Source organism: Orcinus orca, chromosome 2 (assembly GCF_937001465.1).
Source record: "Orcinus orca chromosome 2, mOrcOrc1.1, whole genome shotgun sequence".
NCBI lineage: Eukaryota > Metazoa > Chordata > Mammalia > Artiodactyla > Delphinidae > Orcinus > Orcinus orca.
In genome coordinates, this window is record NC_064560.1 from 245,864 (window position 1) to 268,100 (window position 22,237).

The 22,237-nt window shown below is 41.0% G+C and overlaps 1 protein-coding gene across 2 annotated transcripts in view; it reads right to left on the reverse strand.

Moving 5' to 3' along the window:
* The window catches only part of MKX (mohawk homeobox), an 85,470-nt gene that overhangs the window by 18,467 nt on the left and 44,766 nt on the right, over nt 1–22,237 (reverse strand). Inside the window, exons 5-6 of one of the 2 annotated variants that reach the window (XM_004278647.3) lie at nt 8,695–8,728; nt 3,553–8,589 (exon numbers count right to left, since the gene is read on the reverse strand). The exons of the other annotated variant lie outside the window; for it this stretch is intronic. Of the exons in view, the coding sequence (XP_004278695.2) occupies nt 8,403–8,589; nt 8,695–8,728 (221 nt within the window). The 3' untranslated portion in view covers nt 3,553–8,402. Of the gene's footprint in view, nt 1–3,552; nt 8,590–8,694; nt 8,729–22,237 lie in introns of those variants that run through there. 2 annotated transcript variants of the gene reach the window in all.

The following is a 22,237-nucleotide window of genomic DNA, read 5'->3' on the forward strand; positions in this document are numbered from 1 at the left end:
CTTAGAAAACCACAACCTTCCGAGACTTAACCAGGAAGAAATAGAAAATATAAACAGACCAGTCACAAGCACTGAAATTGAGACTGTGATTAAAAATCTTCCAACAAACAAAAGCCCAGGGCCAGATGGCTTCACAGGCGAACTCTATCAAACATTTAGAGAAGAGCTAACACCTATCCTTCTCAAAGTCTTCCAAAATACAGCAGAGGGAGGAATACTCCCAAACTCATTCTATGAGGCCACCATCACCCTGATACCAAAACCAGACAAAGATATCACAAAGAAAGAAAACTACAAGCCAATATCACTGATGAACATAGATGCAAAAATCCTCAACAAAATACTAGCAAACAGAATCCAACAGCACATTAAAAGAATCATACACCATGATCAAGTGGGGTTTATCCCAGAGGAATGCAAGGATTCTTCAATATATGTAAATCAATAGATGTGATAAACCATATTAACAAACTGAAGGAGAAAAACCATATGATCTTCTCAATAGATTCAGAAAAAGCTTTTGACAAAATTCAACACCCATTTATGATAAAAACCCTCCAGAAAGTAGGCATAGAGGGAACTTACCTCAACATAATAAAGGCCATATATGACAAACACACCACCAACATCGTTCTCAGTGGTGAAAAACTGAAACCATTTCCACTAAGATCAGAACAAGTCAAGGTTGTCCACTCGCACCACTGTTACTAAAACAGTTTTGGAAGTTTTAGCCACAGCAATCAGAGAAGAAAGAGAAATAAAAGGAATCCAAATCGGAAAAGAAGAAGTAAAGCTGTCACTGTTTGCAGATGACATGATACTATACATAGAGAATTCCAAAGGTGCTACCAGAAGACTACTAGAGCTAATCAATGAATTTGGTAAAGTAGCAAGATACAAAATTAATGCACAGAAATCTTTTGCATTCCTATACATTAATAATGAAAACTCTGAAAGAGAAATTAAGGAAACACTCCCATTTACCACTGCAACAAAAAGAATAAAATACCTAGGAATAAACTTACCTAAGGAGACAAAAGACCTGTATGCAGAAAACTATAAGACACTGATGAAAGAAATTAAAGCTGATACAAACAGATGGAGAGATACACCATGTTCTTGGATTGGAAGAATAAACATTGTGAAAATGACTATACTACCTGAAGCAATCTACAGATTCAATGCAATCCCTATCAAACTACCAAGGGCATTTTTCACAGAACTACAATAAAAAAGATTTCACAATTTGTATGGAAACACAAAAGACACCAAATAGCCAAAGCAATCTTGAGAAAGAAAAACGGAGCTGGAGGAATCAGGCTCCCGGACTTCAGACTATACTACGAAGCTACAGTTATCAAGAGAATATAGTACGGGCACAAAAACAGAAATATAGATCAATGGAACAGGATAGAAAGCCCAGAGAGAAACCCATGCACATATGGTCCCCTTATTTTTGATAAAGTAGCCAAGAATATACAGTGGAGAAAAGACAGCCTCTTCAATAAGTGGTGCTGGGAAAACTGGACAGCTACATGTAAAAGAATGAAATTAGAACACTCCCTAACACCATACACAAAAACAAACTCAAAATGGATTAAAGACCTAAATGTAAGGCCAGAAACTATCAAACTCTGAGAGGAAAACATAGGCAGAACACTCTATGACATAAATCACAGCAAGATCCTTTTTGACCCACCTCCTGGAGAAATGGAAATACAAACAAAAATAAACAAATGGGACCTCATGAAACTGCAAAGCTTTTGCACAGCAAAGGAAACCACAAACAAGATGAAAAGACAACCCTCAGAAAGGGAGAAAATATTTGCAAATGAAGCAACTGACAAAGGATTAATCTCCAAAATTTACAAGCAGCTCATGCAGCTCAATAACAAAAAAACAAACAACCCAATCCACAAATGGGCAGAAGACCTAAATAGACATTTCTCCAAAGAAGATATACAGACTGCCAACAAACACATGAAAGGATGCTCAACATCACTAATCATTAGAGAAATGCAAATCATAACTACATGAGGTATCACCTCACACCAGTCAGAATGGCCGTCATCAAAAAATCTAGAAACAATAAATGCTGGAGAGGGTGTGGAGAAAAGGGAACTCTCCTGCACTGCTGGTGGGAATGTGAACTGGTACAGCCACTATGGAGAACAGTATGGAGGTTCCTCAAAAAACTACAAATAGAGCTACCATATGACCCAGCAATCCCACTACTGGGCATATACCCTGAGAAAACCGAAATTCAAAAAGAGTCATGTACCACAATGTTCATTGCAGCTCTATTTACAATAGCCAGGTCATGGAAGGAACGTAAATGCTCATCGACAGATAAATGGTTAAAGAAGATGTGGCACATATATACAATGCAATATTACTCAGCCATAGAAAGGAATGAAATTCAGTCATTTGTAGAGATGTGGATGGACCTAGAGACTGTCATACAGAGTGAATTAAGTCAGAAAGAGAAAAGCAAATATCGCATATTAACGAATATATGTGGAACCTAGAAAAATGGTACAGGCGAACCAGTTTGCAAGGCAGAAATAGAGACACAGATGTAGAGAACAAACGTATGGACACCGGTGGGGGAAAGCGGGGCGGGTGGTGGTGGTGGTGGGATGAATTGGGAGATTGGGATTGACATGTATACACTAATATGTATAAACTAGATAACTAATAAAAAAAAAGAAAAAAGTGAACCAAAAATCTAATAGAAAATTGGGTGAATCTTTTTACAATCTAGGCACTAACTATGTACCAGGTACTATTGTTGTAAGTGCTCTTGTATATAATAACTAATTTAATCTCACAGCACTAGGAAGTAAGTATTATTATGATTCATATTAAAGATGAGGAAACTGAGGTTAAGTGTCTTGTCTAAGATTGTAGGGCTAGTAAGCAGAAGAGATAGAATTTGAACCTCAGCATTCTGGCTCTAGAGCTACACTGCTTCTGTGATGACCGAATACATGTAGTACCTCTTATACATCCTGTGTATATGCACATGTGATGTTTAAGTTCTGAATTTTAAAAATATTATAAGGGAAGTAAAAAATATACTAAAAACTGGGAAAATATTTGCAACCTGTATTATAGATAAGGTATTTTAGATTTAGAAGTTTTAGATTTGCAAAGAGCCCATACAAATCACTAACAAATGGAAGAAAGGAAGGAAGGAAGGAAGGAAGGGAGGGAGGGACGGACGGACGGAGGGAGGAAGGAAGGAAGGGAGGGAGGGAAACCAGACAGACAGATATAAACAGGCAGTTCACTGAATAGAAATACCAAAGGCCAATAAGCTTATGCACAATATCACTCATCTTTAAAAAGTATAATTTAAGACAACGCTGAGATATCATTTTTTATTTACCACATTGTCAAGTATTGAAAAGTTTAGTAATATTCAGTGTTTTGACCAATTGGAAGAAAACAGACACTCACACCCTACTGTTAGAAGTGTAAAATGGTAAAACTTTAAAATGGTAATTTGTCAACATCCATCAAAATGTTTAACGTACCTATCATTCGACACATTACTTCCACAGACATATAAGTGGCTGAAGACATATACACACAAGAAGGTTCACTGCATCAGTATTTATAACAGTGCTACTGAAACACGGTCTGCACAGCAGTGATAATCTACAGATGGCTTGTTATTGGTCTGCTGGGAGATCAGGGGCCAGGATGTAATTCAGCTATACTTCTAGGAGCACTGTGAGTTCAGGTGACAATCTTTTCTCATAGAAAGAATTTCTTGATTAAGAAAACAGTATATTGATTTGTATTTGGACGAAAGCTCCTTATCTCGATGTGAAACAGCACTTTGAATAGCACTAGTTTGTAATAAGTAAAAATTGGAAATAACTCTTAAGTCCATAGGGGTATTTGTTGGATACATTTAATAACCTGAACCAAAATCCTATGCAATCATTTAAAATAAGGAAAGCTACATATAGTATATATGTATATATACTGTATATGTACACACACATAGGATGGAGTGTAAAAAATGTTGCACAGCAGTAGGAATATAGTACCAAGTACAAGATGAAAAAGCACAAGGTTGTATGTACATAGAGTTTCTGGAAGCATACACAAGACGTTGTGAACCATGGTTATCTTTGGGACGTGGGATTGGGATCGTGGAGAGATAGGGCATGGGGCTTTTTATCTGTGTCCCTCTGTACTGCTTCAGTGTCTCTACAACTAGCACAAGCTACATTTATAATGTTTTAAAACATGAATTAAAAAGTTTTCTTTAGAAGTCATGAATCAGGCTCACTGCAGATCAGGTTTCCAGAAACTGGAAACTTGGGCTGAGATTTGTTTCAGAAGACTTACTGAGACAATCTTTACATGGGATGAATTTCCATGGAGTCATCTGTGTAAAGATGTAACAACACATCAGCTTGTTTTTCCAAACTCAGAAATCTGTTTTTCTCACCTTAAAAAAAAGTTCATTATGGCCAATGCACACACCAACCAAACCAAATTTTTAGTTCGTCTCTAGGATGGGTCTCAAAGCTAGGAAGCGGTGAAGTCAGGACTCTGTCCCTGCAGTGTGACAATCAATGACCTAATTCTGATCATAACTGTTATGAAGAAGCGCAGGACCAAAAGACTCTGTACTCAAGAAGGCCCAAAGGTGGGGGCACATAACAAGTCTTCAAAATCTAGGGGTCCTCTATGCGTCACGGAAACCACAATTTATTCTGCCAAAAATTATGGGATATTAGGCCTTTCCGAGTCATCTGGAACTCATTAATAATCGTTAACAGTTGTACAGTACCATGCAGTTGGCAAAGCACTTTTCTATCCACTGTCTTACTTCATCCTCATAACAGACCTTTGGAGTAGGTAAATTTCATAGATCAAATTTTATAGATGCAAACACTGGGTACAGAAGCCTTATGCTTACTCCCCAAAGTCACTCAGAAGTGAAGAGGCCCAGCCAGGCTGCGCGGGCCCAAGCTCTACGCCACCCCGCACTGCCTTCCAGGGCGTGGCCGACCTAAGCGGCCCCAGACGCAAGAGTCTGCGCGCTTGCTCTTATTTTCTGTGTTTATTTGCACGATGTGATGCCTTCGAGCTGGATGAGTTTAAAAGCAGACCACGGCCGTTGCCACTGTTTGCTAAACATTGCTACTTGGAGCAGGCAGAGTACAGACAGCAGCTTGAGTTCTTAGTCATCCTGAACAGGATCAAGCAGGACAAAAAGAGGGGAAAGCAGTTCTTGCTGTTCGGAACGAAGGCATCGCACATGCTGCGTCTTCTGCGGGCACGTCTGTTCTTCCCTACCTTTGTTCTACTTCAAGCTTTTCTCCAGGAGTTTCAGACTAATGACAATGAAATGATCTTTCTTGACGTTCTAATTCTGATACCAACTTTTACCATTTCACTGCAATCTTTCACATCAGACAGCTTTCCTTTCTCAAGGCTCTTTATTAAACTACCCACATCTCATATTCCATTTATATTTCTACTTTCTTGCACATAAACCCTATATAAGGGAATTAAAATTATGTGATAATACCTTCCATTTATTGGGCACCTATTAAATGCCAAGCACTGTGGTAGGCACTTTATATATTGTATATTATCTCTGAACCCTGCAGCAAAGTCTACAGGGTATAACTCATTACTCTCACTTTGCAGGTGAAGAAACTGAAGCTGAGAGTGACTGAGTCTGGACCCTACAGTAGTGAGTGGCAGAGCTGGGATGCAAACGTACATCTGCTTAGCCTCAAAGCCAAGGTTCTCTCCAGTGCACAGCACCCAGTAATAATGCGTATTGTATTAGCTACTGGAAGGTTTTTAATGAAAATCTTCATTCTAAAGTTATGTATTTTAACCGTTAGCATCCTACTTTTCCTCGGCTCTTAAAGGGTGGGTTGGTGGTCTAAGGTGATGAAATTCAACCCTAATACAAATGCAGTGCCCCGATATCATATCCCTGACCAACCTAAGGAGAATTATGGCATATAATGGACCCTTGTGTTCTACTGCCCTCTCCACCTGGTCAGCTCTCAAAGGAAAACAAAATTCATATGATCATTGAGGTCTAGAAATTAACTTTTATTTTAAATCTGTCAAGAACTCCTGGCAGTTATTAAATTTATTAAAATGATTACATATGGCAAAACAAAGAATAGAGGTAATTCTATTTCTCTACAACATAAATTATGAGTTAGAGTCTCAGCAGCTGACTCAGCATTGTTGAAGATGCTTTTAAAGGTCGGGGGGACTTTGATTTCCAGAAAATGTGAAAGCAGCAAAAGTAAAGTAAAAGTAATTGCAATTGGAGCTATTATGCCAGGATGTGCTAATTGTCAAATCGCCTTGATGTGTTTATAGGCCAGACTCCAAGCTTTGGTATTTAAAGAAAATCATGTGAAGAGCTGTCCTATACTGGCTTGTCATCCATGGTTTATAACATAGAACAAATCTGTTGATTCTTTTTGAAAAGATGGTAAAAATGAATTATGACTAATTCAAATTAAAAAACAACCAGCATCCATTCATCTAACTGAAATATGTAAAAACAAAAACAATTTTATTAAAATATTTAATACCAGAATAACTTATAATAGTATGAAAAAGAGTGAAGTACTTGTCCTTAGTTTTCACTGACATGATCACATTTTCGAAAAATTGTTTTATAAAGATTCCAAAGTTTTATCATGGATCTGTAACTATTTAAGGATCTTGTAAACCAGAAGAACTCATACTTCATCTGATCATACAGTCATAACTTACATATCTTGCTTTGCACTTACTCTTACTGCAAACAGCAATTTAGAAAACAAAGTAAAAATATATATATGTACAAAATATCTTAATATCAAATTATTTTCATTACACTAAATAAACCCAATCCCCAAATGTTATGTTACATGAAAAAGTGTCCTACAATGTGTATCAAGACTGATACTGTCCATGTATCAACTAGAGCAGCCTCTGGTTTAAAAGCATTTTGCAAAATAAAGAAAAATGTCACCACGTGGCTGCACTGTTGGCTGTCATTCACACTCACAAAAACGCTTTCCAGTTTCAAAAAAAATTTATAAAATAGGTTACATACTCAGAAAAAACATCCCGCCATAAAAGAGACAAATCCTTTTTACTTCTCTGAGCACAAATATTCTGTTATATTTGGCATCCCTACGGTTTATTCAAATTTCAAGCCTCCCCAAGCTGATTAGAATATTAACGTTTGATTGAAAAAGATCTTTCTTGATATTGATTATTCTCACTCCATGATAGTCTAATTTAGAAACAAAATGTTCTTTCTTTTAATACATGATTTCACCTTAATGTCCTATTTGGCAAAAGTCAGAGACTGTTCAATGTTTTGTTTCCCATATGTTTTAAATTTAAAAATCAATTTTGTGTGTGTATGTATATTCACATCGAGATACATTTCTTTTATTACCTTGTTCTCAATGCAATATAAGTTGTCCATCAGCAACTGTAATTTGAAATGGACCAAATAAGAGGTTTTTAGCTATTCCATATGAAAAACAGTTTCCATTACAAAAAACACTGAACTCTAACGCAAACAGGATTATGTTTTTAAACCTAAACTATAGTTTTAGTTTTACACGGGAACATTTCGAGTTATTTAGATAATAAACTTTTTGAAAACTTCGGCAAAACTTGAGAAAAAGAAAATCCAAATCAATTCTGAAGAGCATTGTGGTGTTTTCCAGCAGTGCTTAAAAACTTCTTTTCTGATCACGTTCATTGCCATTTTTCTTGAATGTACACATTATGTGATCCCTGAACCTTTTATTTTGGAAGTTTGTAACCAACCAGATATGCAGGCAAGATACGTGCATAAAATTCTCACTGTCCCTCGGCAAAGCACACTGAACAATTTTAAATACTTCAGAATTTTTTTTTTTAAAGGAACACTTCATTTGGGCTGAACAGATTTCCAAGTTTTAACATGTGAATTAGTGAATACATTTCAAGGGCTTTCAGCAATTATGGTTTGAGTCCTGGCGTGGGTAGGTCCATCTGGAATGGCACTCACAGTCTCATGAGCATTGTGGTGTTGTCATTTTGAGGCACAGCTGCTCTACTATGCCCACGTTGCAGCTTATTTTCGGGAAAGCAAGGCACTTACTGTAATAGCAATGCAGACATTTTATGCATACTTGGAGTAACATAAAATAAGTTAATATTTTTGATTAAAGTGAGGTCTTATAATTTATACGTCTTTTATAGAAGCAACTAAATGATATATTTAGGACGATTAAAAATAGGAAGAGGCTTGAAAAGGAGTCATCTTCACTGCTGCTCCAGCCCCTAGGATGAGGGTTTATGAAAAAACACTGATGTGAAGAACAGCCATCGATCTGAAAGGTGACAAACTCTTAAAACTGCTGAACCAGGGGCACTTTGACCGTCTTCACTTCTGCAATGTGGGACGACTTCTGGATAATGCAGCTGGTGGTCCCCTGCAGCTTGTCTTTTCCCTGTGCGAGATTTGTTAAGGCCATGGCTGCATTGATCTCCTTCCAGTACGTGTCGTCCTTGCTTGGTCCCTTTCTATTAGCTGCACTACATTTAAGCAGAACAGAAAGAAAATGATCAAACTCACTGCAGCGCACGTAGAGAAGACCACCACTGAAAAGCACAAATGGCAAATAAAAACATACCGCTCACCTGTCACCCTTACTGGATCTATTTTCCAGAGTGTCTGTAAAGAAAAGCAAACATTTGATTACTTTTCTTTTCTGCTATCTTTTTGAATCTCAGGCCTTTCATCATTAATTACGAGGAATGAAAGTTCGTCAGGAAACATGTTGAAAATTGATTACACTTTTTTTTTTTTTACGAAGAAGGTGTGAAAAAAATCTCTTTGCAAAGAAGCAGGAATAAGATGAGAACAGGTAATACAGAATAAAAAGTGGCTCTCATAAACATACAAACATCTGCGGTCAGTTTGTTCTGAGACACTGATTGGGCATTTTGGTGAGAAGGGCGATGGCACAGGGAGAGAGTGCTGACCGTTCCGGGGCAGGTTCTGGTCTCACCCCACTACTCGCCGGCCGTGTGCCTTTGGGCAGATTGTGATGCTGCATGAGGTCTGGGGTACAGTCTCCTGAACTATAAAATAAAGGAGCTCCTAGGTGATCTTCAGGGTGCCTGTGGCTCGGCAGTCTATGATCTCATGGAAATCAAACCTTCATCTCAGAAACAGGACTGGCAGGTAGTCCCCTCTGGCGAGTTAGCCGATGAATAACAGACCCAGTGCTGACAGCAACGCAGGACTCCTGGCGGATTGGAATAAGCAGGCACTGGTCTGTGAGCTCCACACGGACCCCTCATCCCGCAGGACATGAGAGCCAGGCTTGCTGCTTCACTCGGAGCACGAATGTCTATCAAAACCACACCTTATAAAGGAAGACGAAATGGGTTCTTGATCCGGATTAACCCTCTCTGGGGGAGCTCCTCTGGCCAAAAGAGCAAGGTATCAGGAACACAAAAATAGACATGCTGGAGGGAAAGATTCCAGAGGGTAAAGGGGGGCAGCGGCATGGCACGGGAGGTTAGAACACAGAGTGGGGCTGGAGCTCCCAGCAGCCTTAGAGACGCCAGAAATACAGCGGTTAAACCTCTGCCACCAGCACCACCACCAGCAGCGACAAACACCATTGAGAACCTACAGAACGAAGCCCTGCACCCCACACAGGAAGCATGGGAACAGGGAGTTTGCTCACAGCGTCTCTGGGCTCCACGGCCTCTGGAAAGCTGGCTTTTCCTGCCCTCAGTTCCCTCCCTTTGTTCTCCTCCCCTAACTCCCTGGCAGTGCTCAAAGCTAGTTTGCCACAGTGCAGCCTCATCTCCAGCCCTGGGCTCCCAGAGAGTCGTGGAACTCGGAGAGACCTGGGGGGGAGATCAGGAACACGATCATGATATAGTCCCAGCAGGGCGACATTTCCCAGGGACGTGACCGTGTCGACAAGGCAGCTAAACCTTGATGCCCTCGACGGATGAAAAGAGTCAGGGAAAGCTGTTAACACATCCTGAGTCAGGCCAGGCAGTGTAGACCGGGAGATAGTAATGGTCGCCGTGAGCTCTTTGCACAGCCTTTCACTCAGGGCCACCCTACCTACCCTGCCGAAAAAGAAGACAAGCAAACATAACAAAAGCGCGTAGTGAATAAACGGCAAGGTTGTCACGAAAAGTAAGTGAGATGAAGTGTGTCTGGCCCCAAATGGAACAATAAACGTTAGTCCCTTTGGTCTCCTTTCGTATTAGGGATCTTTGGAAAAATAACTGGATTCCTGCGTAGTTGGTCCCCCTCCGGAGCCCTGCTAGCCTCTGGATCTTTCGGCCCCTACGAGGTAGGCCTGGATGGTTAGCTACACCTCTGCTGCTTGATAATTTTGGAATTATAATATTGCTTATGTAAACAGAAGGAAAAGAATGACAACTTTGAATTCACAGGACCCTCGTACTCCTCGCTTACAGATCACGTCCTACATGTGGGCACAACTCCAAGCACTTTGTGTCTTGGCTTATCCAGCATCAGTGTCTCTGCTGTCTGTCAAGTCTTTCTCCGTTTGGTGCTATTAACTGCAAATCTCTGCTCAATAATGACAGATACAAGGCACTACCAGAACAGAGAGTAAGTCAGTGCCTTTGTTTAGGACAAGAAAAGCTAACAACATTGGACATTTTACAGAGAGAAAAAAAAAACGAGTTAGGCCTTTGCTCAATTTTGCCCACAAATTGCAACAATTCTGTTGCCAAAGTGAAGCAATAGGTTATGGAGATATTTATCCAATGGAAAGACTTGGCAAAAGCAGAATAAGTTCCATGAAGGTTAAATAACATTAGGGAAATAACAAAACATAATTCAGAAAAGACCATGTAACTGATGCTCTGGCTTACGAACGAAGCTGTCTCGCATGTACACAGGGGACCAGCATCCGATTCCCCACCTGGATGGGCAACAGAGTGCAGACAACAGGAAGGAAGCCCGTGGCTGCCGACTCTGTAGGTGGAAGGAAGACACGTAGGTCCCTGGGAAGGTCCACGAGAGCTGGTTTAAGGTGAAGTGTGAACTAGGGTGTTCTGCATCCCCGCGGCCAGCCAGACGCCACAAGCAGCAGCCCCCATGGCTGCCTACCAGGATCCTGCCACCAAGAAACAAGCTTACTACGGCCAACCGTGAAATTATAAAACTCTGCTTACTCTTGGGGTGTATGTGTTTTACAGTTTGGTGCCTATGAAAATACCTTTGAAGTGTAAACACAGAGACCCCGATCCCCGTTCGGGTATTCTTAATTAGTTTCACGAATGTCAACGATGTCCTCGCAGCAAAGATGAATCCTGTAATTTATTTCTAAGGCAGAGAGGGCACTCAGTTCAATGTCATTTGGTATGGATTCAGGTTCCTTTCCCAGCAACAGAAGAAAAGGCTTCATAAAAAGGAATGAAGAGAAGACACACTTTGCTTCTCTATCAGTAGTAAATGTTCAAACAGCATGTAACGAAGTTCGATGTCAAAGATTTCAAACCAACAAGCAAAAGCTGACTGCTGGGGGGTCAAACGCTGCTTTGGGGGCATCTCTGTGCCGAGGGTAGTTTCGGTGCAAAACTTCAGCTGGTGCTGGAAGGGCGTGCTTCTGCTGCTGCTGGCGAGCTGCCCGCGTCGCCGGGGTTCTGTGCGTCCGAGAGCCACCTCCTGCAGAGCAGCGGTTCCCAGAAGCACCAGCAGAAGGGAGACAGCAGACAGGGGCCCTTGTACTCTGAAACATTTGTACTTTTGTAGGAAAGCAAAGGAGTATAAGCATCTGGCAATCTGGGGAGACTGTTCTCTATTCCTGATGCTGAGATGAAACCTGGGGAGACGCCCCAGCGGCTTCAGAGAATGGAGGTCGTTTGAGGGGGACTCAGACAATTTACAATCCGCTCATTCTATTAAATGTGCTAAATGTGGAATGTTCTTTTTCATGTGCTCTTTTCCTTTGAAGTATAAACTCACCGGCGCTTATCTGGTTCAAGTATTTTGTGTCTCTTCGGCCAGTCGTCAGTATTTAAGCAGCGGTGGGTTTCTGGGCCACCACTCGACGCCACTTCAGCAGACAGGAGGTCTCTCACCAGCCCCCTCCAGAAGCGGCGCCCAGTAGCTCAAGAGAGGACGTGACAGGAGCAGGAAGGGGTCTGAGCAGACGCCCGCCCGCCGTCACTGCCCAGGCACAGACCCGGGTCCGAGGCCAGCTCAGCTGCCTCTCTCACTCTGCAAGTAGCTTGGCTCTGCCGGTCCCACGTCTGAGCTAAAATGCCTTTTTAGATCCCAAGGTTCCAAAAATCAGCTACGCTGTCAATTATCATAAAAGCAACTGGTTGGCAGGAACAACTTACTGAACCAGCCAAAAGAGCGTGTTTTAAGACCAAAAAAGAAAAGGAATGAAAAAAAGAGATGCGTCGTTAGGAAAATCTTGGATGCTGTAAAACCCAAACCATGTTGAAACTTAAAATGGGGCTATCCTCAGTTTGGACATGTGTTTCCTTATAAAGTTAAGTAGAGAAACAATTATAAAGAAAATTCAGTTCTACTGCAACCCGAGATGTGCAAGCACAAAGCCCTGTGGGCAAAGTGTCCATTCAAGTTTGAGAAATGCAGTTTAGAAATATTCATTCTGATATATATTCCTGAGGTAATAATTCTAGTCGTAAAAAGAGAAAAAAATATGGCCAAATCTTTTGCACTGAGATTTTTTTTCAAATTTAATCAGTAAGGCTTGTTTTAAAATGTTCCACAAAATACTACTCACACCACTGAAAGGTAAATAAAATTAAGATTAAGAAAACAAGTATTTTAAATTACATAATCTAAAAATCATGTATTGTATGTTTCCCTAAATTAAAATGGAAAGAGAGCTCCAGACGCTTGGCAAATGTGCCTTCTCACACTTGGTCGGTTAGGGAGCCGCTGCTGGAGACAGTTATGTGGACAGCCAGGCTTCAGTGTTTCTGGTCTCAGGGGTCCCAAGAGACCCTGGCGCACGAGACCAGTTTCTGGAGCTATTTACATACTTGGAACAACTGAGATAAAGCACGAGACTCTGGTGAGTCGGGTAGATATAAAGCCTCACTGAATATTCTGAAATACCGATCGCTCCAGATTTGCAGGAACTCACACCAGACAGCGTCGACCCCGTCTCTCTCTACTTCCCCACACACTGGATCTGGGCGGGGCTCACACACCCCTACAGACTGGTTCCACGGCGGCTGGACATTTCTTTACTTTTAAAAATAGCATTTGTCGTTGTTCTCTAATAAGAAAGGCATGCAGGTTCGCTGCAGAAAATTCAGGAAAAAGTGTAAAAGAGAAAATAGAGGGCACTGACGGATAACTCAAATTAATATTTGGATGTACTGACTCCCAAAGCAAGTTTATATACATTTTTTAAAAAGGAGTCACTTTGTACCTGTTTTAAGATTTTTTTGATGTGGACCATTTTTGTGTGTGTGTGTGTGGTACGCGGGCCTCTCACTGTCGTGGCCTCTGCCGTTGCGGAGCACAGGCTCCGGACGCGCAGGCTCAGCGGCCATGGCTCACGGGCCCAGCCGCTCCGCGGCATGTGGGATCTTCCCGGACCGGGGCACGAACCCGTGTCCCCTGCATCGGCAGGCGGACCCTCAATCACTGCGCCACCAGGGAAGCCCTTGATGTGGGCCATTTTTAAAGTCTTTATTGAATTTGTTACAATATTGCTTCTGTTTTATGTTTTGGTTTTTTTGGCCGCAAGGCCTGTGGGATCTTAGCTCCGCCACCAGGGATCGAACCCGCATCCCCTGCATTGCAAGGCGAAGTCGTAACCACTGGACCACCAGGGAAGTCTCTGTATGCGTTTTAGAACTTGCTTTTTCACTGAACTTCTACATCTTCCTTACCCTTACCCCTTACCCTTTCGTTAACAAACAAGATAATAATCTATCATTTGGCTTCCCCTGATGTGGCAATGTTTTTTGTTTTGTTTTCTTTTTCTGTTTCTTGTATTTTCTCCTGTGAAAAAGAAACGGCTTGAAAGAATTCAAAATCCAGCTTCGCCCGGTTTAAACTTGAATTTTGAGAGTCTCGAATGTTACAAGAAGGGGTTATCTTTAAAACAACAATTACTAGCATTTCATCATTTAAGCAATCTCAGTTGATAAAGCCACCTTCAAAGACCATGGCAAGGTCTAATGCATTATTTACACAGAAAGCCCATTAAACACCTTTTCTATACCTTTTGCTAGTATTCTAGACCATAGAGATAACAAAAAAATGACTTTTTTCCCTCCTTATTATTTAATCTGTAACATCAAAAAATCAGTCCAAATCACAGAATAGGAAATCTAAAGCTCCGCTGAGCTCATCCTCAGACTTTAAATTAGACATTTTAATAGATGTGACACCCCTAAAATCACTCTTGCATCACCAGGACTGAATTGCTGCTAAGTAACTGCTAGACAGCCATTGCTGCATCACTTTAGGGGAAATGTCTGTGGTCATCCTCTCTTTGGGGTAGTTAGAGCTTTTGAATAAGTAAAGATAAATCATCCCAAGTGATTTTGCTCAAAAAGGAAGGATAAAAACCTGCCCAACAACCTGTAACACTTATCTGTTGATGATTAAACTGCTTTTTCCAGTGCCATGGACTGAAGGTGAATTACACGTTAAAGCTTCAGCATGACAGGAAGAGACTGCACCAAAACTTGGTGAACATCAAGGCTATCGCTCATGGAAGGATTAGTGGAGCCCTTCGGCATAGTGAAAATTATAAAATGAAACCCGCCTCATCTTCATGGATGGAGCTGGTATTTCTTTTCCCTTTGCAATATACTAGTTAAATTATTTATCCTGAGGCCTTAAAGAATGAGTGGCTTCCAAAATTATTTCAGAGTTTAAAGAAAATCTTTTCCAAAAATTAAGCCAGTGTTTCCTCCAGCCATGACTTCCACCATCTGGAGAAAGATTCTTTTCCTTCCTGCCACCTCTCACGTGGGCTGGCCTCTCACTATAGCTAATAGTGCCCAGATGTCCTGGATCCGCAGGGTCCCCACCGTCAGCTGCCTTTCTGTCAATGCGTCCTCCTCTCGATCTCCTCCCAGAAAATAAAAAATTAGAAACCACACCCCTCTCTTCTGGACCAATAGTGAAGACTGGGGTAGCTGACACCTCAAAGCTTTCAGGATAGGTTATAGTTCCATTAACAACAGCAGAACATCTTTATTGTTCTGGGAGCACCCATGACCGTGGCTAAACCTCTAAGTGTCGATGGGCTCCCTATCATTTAGGGAGCTACATAGCTGTCCTACGGCTTTTCTGATTATGCGGAGGAAAAGAACTTGAGGCCGGTGGCTCCTTATTAACTCCCAGCTGAACCTCTGTTCTGGTAAAACGCACAGTTATTCTGACCTCATCAGTCTGGACTGGAGGACTAAAGGCACAGGAGGTGGGATCTGTAATTTGAACGTAACTTTTCAAATAAGCGGAGTACCACCCAATTAGAATGTCTCAACTCCACTTTCCATCTTTTCCACTAATTAAAGGTCCTCAATGCTAAGTTACTCTGTGCTCCGACTTTCACACCTGGAAAGCAGGGCTAATCACACTAGACTCAGGTTATGAGGACTTCATGTTTTCCAGAACACTTAGAAGAAAGCTTAAGCATGTATACCAAGAACTATATAAATCCTTGTAAACATTTCTAAAAATTAACCTCTCCTCTCACTGTATTTTTTACATCTAGAATATGGGGCTGAATGTTAGCTCATCAGAAAAAATAGTGTTGTTCAGAGATTTAATATGAAAACCATTATGTAAGGATGAAATATTTTAACTCTGGCCAAAGCCCATGAGCACAGATTAATGCATTAATTGTGCAGAATCTATCATCTTCAAAGACAAAATGGCTTTTCTGATGCTATTTTGTGCCAGAGTACATAACATGCCAAGACAAAGAACACTGGAGCCACATTAAAGAATATCTACTAACTTTAAGTGTCTAATGGATTTTGTTACTTCATTTTCTCAAGGGGAATATTGGAGATGTCACCCCAGATGTTTCATCCACGAAAGCTAGGTTTCTAGCCAAAGTCTCAGAAAATGACTTCCTAACTATACCCGAGTAACTTCCGTGTGTGCCCGTGCGCTGCAAGGGGCGCGAGTTGGTTATAAAAGTGTTCCCTTCCACATGCAAGTTGGGCTACTAGTTCTGAAAACAGGGTGGTCTTACTCTGATTCTCAGCTGAACTTTAATTCTGTCCCAGTGTCCCAACACTGACACTCATCCTCTAAGTTCTGCAATAGCACAAGGGCTACATAACAGCTGCCACACCACAGGTCTAGGAGGTTAATGTTTAATAAATACGTAGCTGAATAGTGTTAGGTTACAACGTACTAATACGACTTTCTTCAGCAAAAAAAGGCCTTTTAAATGGAAAAATGTGCATTTGCTATCATCTAGAAACTGGCTGGGAAGTCTGGCTCCATCCATGTATTTTCAAGCTCTTCAGTATCTCTGAAAACTCAAACAGTGCTTTTGCTTTGATATATGAACTGAAGTGTGCCTTTGAGTCGGCTCACATTACGGCCGCGCTTTTCAGATTCCTTAAATGACCGGAAATGACACTTCAGACTAGGAGATCTTGCTGTGAGACCTGTCTGAATGCACTAGCACCAGAAATGACACAACAAGAGAGGTGACGTTCGCCAACCCCTTGGATCTTCCAGAAGAGGTGCAAGTGACAGTTCTCTACTCACAGTTCGTCTGCTGTACTTATTAATAGAAAAGAAGCATATTTTAGACATAAGATGAACAGTATTACGAGTCTTTCTCCTACATTTCAGATACATTTTGATGCTCCTAATACACTTAAAATGTTAAAATTATACTTGGCATGTCAGTGTTCTATGTTCACACATTTCTACATTTAAAGGTTCTGTGATTTTCTGCTTTTAATTTCAGAAACAGTCATTTGAAGTCTAAACTAGGGTGGGGAAGGACTTTCAAATGAAAATTGGGAAGATTTTTGTTGATGTTGTTGAAGGTGGGAGAAGCTGAAAAGCAGGGAGAGGCGTAAAGATGAGGAAGAAGGCCTTGCGGGCCTGGGCCGTGGCTATGGGTCCGAGTGTCCCTAGTCTAGAGGTCTTCTGATGACCCGATCTGACCAGAGAAGACCAGATAGTCACTAGGAATCGACACCCCAAACCATTCATTAAATTCCAGTGGCATATAGATCCTATTTCCCTGCTATCACCTAAATGTAGGATACAAGAAATTTCTAGAAGAGAGTAGGGGATAAGTTGCTTTCACCTAACAAGTTGATCTATTTGGGGAGAAAACAAAAACATTTCATAGATCAAACCCACCTTTTTGTACAATAATTTCTCTAAGGCACAGGATGTATCTTAGGACCATAAGAAAATAGCTGGCGGTTTCACTAGAAACAGGGCGTCGGGTGAGTCATTTATGTGCATCGCATCTCAGGTTCACCTATAAAATGGGGATAAGAGTAACCCCTCCTTCCCGGGCTTGCAGTGAGGATTAAATGAGGTGCCCAGTGTAAAGCTTGTGGAACAGAGCCTGGTGCACAGGAAGGGCTTTGGCATCACGACTCCCTGAGGGAAGTGAAGCATGTCGGTCGACCTTTACCCGCTGAGGGGGCCACCCCAGGTCCCTTGGGGGTGCCGAGGGTCCTATGGCTCAGTAGGATCCGTCGGGGCTGCGTTTAATGAACCAAGTTCCTGATTCTACCTTCGTATCAGTAGCAGATATAACATTTGTATTAGGAAAATGCCGTTCAGAAATGGGTGACTCTAGGTTCAAAATGCTTTTGTCTATTTTTGCTTAAACATGAATATAATACCACTTAAAATATGCCTTTTTTGGGGGGGGATGGTGTAACAAAAGTTTACTTGCATTACTTTCCCCAGGTATTACAGTTTTTGCTATGCTGTGATGTATATAGTTCAGGGAGAGTCATTACAAATACAAACTTGAGGATAAAGGGACCCAAGATTTTCATTGTAATATATTACACAATACTTCAGAATAATCAAATCACCCTCATTCTCTTCTAACTGGAGCAGCTATGGTAATAACAGACTGTTATAAGATCTGTGTTTTCTGTTTTGAAAATAAACACGTAGGCCCAGCTCTATATTGCTGTCATGGTGGGGACTTTTATTTTTGGGAGTCTTATATTTTTTTAAATTTTCCTTTGGGAAATAGTAATCCAGATGGGGGTCATCAAAAAGTAATTATTCAACCTAATGTGGATTTTTTTTTTTCTTCCTAGGGTAGGATAAAAAGCTTTTATAAACTCAAGTAAACTTAGTTTCTGCTGCCCTTAGAAGAATACTTTGTTCAGGCCTGCCTCAGGAAGAACAGAGCATGGTGTTGTTATACGTTGTGATGAGGTTTATACACCGTTTTTGGTTATTTTTAATCTGTTATTTTTAAAGCAGCCCTGAGAGGTACCTGGAGCTATATGATCTCTAAAGAGGAACAGGGATGGGGAACAGAACCACCATGCAAACAGCGTGGTCACCCCCAGGACCAAAATCACTACAGTAGAGCTCAGTGGTCAGCATGCTGAACTGAGCAGTGACAGGGTCCTGTCTAGGCCTGCTGGTGGCTTTGCTTTTGAACAAGAGCAGAAATGGCAGAGCATCTGGGACCAAAGGGCTGAAGAGGATCAAAGTGCTAGTGACCATCACCTGGAAGCCACCCAGAGGCCCAGGGACAGGCTGAGAACTAGGGACGACCCTCGGCCGTGTCTGCTGGAGGGTGAGCTGAGCCCCTTCTTCCTGCAGAGCACGTGGGTCCCTCCTGTGCTGGGACCACCACCCGCCACCGATGACCCAAATTAGACACATAGGCTCCACGCTACAGCCTTAAGCAATGCAATCTTCAGCAGGGGTGTCTCTATCACAAGATAGTAAAAATACAGTACTTAAACGTGAAGCAAAGAAACCGTAAAGAAAGAGCGCAAACACTCTTAGGGTCTTAGATAAAAAAAAAATACCAGAGCTTGATGACTACCAGAAAGAAGCATGAGTACAGCACACAGAAAAGTTCTTGTAAAGCCATTTCATGGAAATTTAAATGCAGAGGAATGGCATGTTCACATGACTTAAATATATTTAAATGCCAAGCAGTTGCCATAGGTAATGCCCTGTAAATGTCACAGCCTGTTTTAAAAGTAAATAAGACACCCAGAAATAAAAGAGAAAACATATTTGTTTTAATCATTAAAAATGACTGATTTAGAGAAACGGACAATGAACCCAATATTATTTTTGGACTAAAAGCAATCCTCTGTAATTCCTGATATCTTCTACCCTTTCACATACTTTCTGATGACTATAGAGAGAAATATATTTTAACAATCAGTTGTGTAAACTAATTTTGAAATAAACAAAAGAGAGACAGGGAAAAGCAGAAAGCTGTGGAAAAACAGAGAAAAGAATCAAAAATTACATTCGTAGGACCAACCAGATCCACTTAGTCACACTTTTGGGTTTGGTGATGGGATGCACTATATATACTCACAAGTGATTTAAATATTAAATTCTCTCTAGAGAACCAGAACTAGGTGATGAATACGCACTGTGCAGAAGATCATAGTCATTGCTTTGAATCAAAGGACTACACAAAAGAGCCTGGCTCTCACACTCCAGGGTAAACAAACTACATACTTTCATCATGAAAGCACAAAAAATTGCCCCTTCTTTGGGTAATGACAGCCAGGAAAATCGTAATTCCTTGCAAGATTCCCAAGCTCTCGCAGGCATGTGGTTTCTCCCCTCCCTAGTGGTGACTCTCCACACTCAGAAGGGGAACGCAAAAGGGGCAGAACAGTTACTCACAAAAACTAAAGAACTGGGAACGCTCCTGAAACTACAGATGTTCCACGGCGATGCTCACTGTATCCTCTGTTGTTTTAGAGGTCTGTCCTGTTAGACGCACACCCAGTTAAAGCCAGCAGGAGTGAGCCACTCATTACGCATACGGTTTGCACATGGGTCCAAAGCCAGGGGAGCTAAAAGCATCTATTGAACAAGGGAGGAGAAACCATCCTTCCCAGGCCACCACAATGGGAGCTGAACACAGGACGTTACAAACACGCAGGAAGAAGTGAGCCATTGTTCCATTCAGGTCTCGGGCAGCATTAATCACACAGCCCTCAGCACAAGATGGGAATAAGAGTTAGTCGGTCGGGCTTTTTAGGAAATATATTTCTCTTATTTTCCAAACTCTAAGTAACTGGATATATTATCCCACTGATTTTCAGCCTACTTTAGGAGACAAATACTGAATGATATCACTTATATGTGGAATCTACAAAATAAAACAAACAAATGTGTACAGCAAGACAGAAGCAGACTCCCAGACAGAGAGAACAAACTAGTGGCTACCAGTGGGGAGAGGGAGGGGCAGGGGAAACTGCTGTGTATAAAACAGATGAGCAACAAGGGTCTATTGTACCGCTCAGGGGATGTGGCCATTATCTTGTAATAACTTTTAACGGAGTGCAATCTGTACAAATACTGGCTCGCTATGCTGTGCACCTGAAACTAACATAAATACTGTAAATCAACTATACTTCAATTTTAAAAATGGAATGATCTTCTTAGAAAAAATAATAAAATCATTAGATTAATTTAAAAAATTAAAAAATAAAAGTTATTTTATTAGATAGCTTATTGGATAATAGATAATAGATTCTTACTTGGACAAAAGGATGCACAAAAATCCTTTCTTTCAAAGTGAAAGGCAAAGGAATCTGTATTTGTCCTGATTTATAGGACCCCCTGGAGAAGCATAAAGAAACGAAGGATGTGTAATGATGAAAATGCACTGAATTAATTATTCACGAGTAATCGTCATCATCATAAAAATAATTAGCAGGGCTAGGAAAAGCAGAAAGTGGGCCCAGAAATGAAAAAAAGATGATTATTTTTATACTGGAGGAAAAAAAAGGAGGTAATGGGAGTTGTGTGGGGCAAGTGTTGAAAGCATCTGTCAAAAGGCTGCTTGAGAAATGGGAGTCCCAGTTTATGATTAATTGAAAAATTATTCAAATGGAAATTCCATGCTAATGTTAGCAGTCATTAAGACAGAGAAAGAGAATAACCCAATTAGTTACTCAAATTCCTACAGCTGCTTTTAATGGGATTAGTGCCTTTTTTTGGTTTATCTTGAATTGAGAAATTGAGTGCACCTGTTCACTGCTAATCAGTGTGAACTGGGAAGGGTGACGTTCACTTAATCACACTTTCCCCCTCCCACAGTAACTTGCAATGGAAGAGAGCAGATCTGGAACCAGAGAGCTCAGGGTCTGAATCCCAGCACTGCTGCTTATTAGCATGTGGTCTGGGGAAAGTCGGTTAATATCTCTGCGTCTCATTTTTTTTCTCATCTGTAAAATAGACACAAAATACGGAATGATGAAGACTGTTGCAGAAATTAGTAATAATCACTGCAAACCACCAGGCAGCCAGGCATCCTCAATAAAGAGCAGCTATAATTATTCCACAATTGCAAACTCTTTGTAGTGGCAGCAAACTAGGAGGCAATGTTGAAGATTTACCCTGAAATGGAACAGATAATGAATAACACAACAATTCAAAATAGTTTTTTCATTTGAATTGTCTCCCCTGGGTCACGGGCAGGCATGTTATGTCTCTGACACTCCAGTGTGGAAAATTCCCCAAAGGGCAAGACTGCATATTGTGGAGACTTCAGTGTTGCAACGGCTTGGAGAAGGTCACTTAAGTTGCTTAGTAGCCACAATACGCAAAACATCAGAATGGAGTCTTCGATGAGAGTAAGAATGAGCATACACACGGCAAATTCCAGGATTAGGTCAGCAACCGGTCTTTTGCTGCTCATTTTTGGGGTTGGCGCACGTAGCTGTTCTTGGCCTGGCAGCTTGCATGTGTTATCCACGCAATCATATAGGTATGCTAGCGTGTTTACTCTTAATTGCTCGGAGAAAGTTTTAAATTGTGAAGATCTTTACTCAAGATAGAATATGGCATTTGCATCTGGGGAAACAGCTTTGGAAATGCCCAGTTCTTAAAAGACAGGTCTCTAATCTTTGTAAAAAGCTCTATGAAGAGCTCACTGACTGATACAATTCCACAAGGGAAAAAATAACTACTTAAAACATACATTACCTAAAAGACCTTAATTGT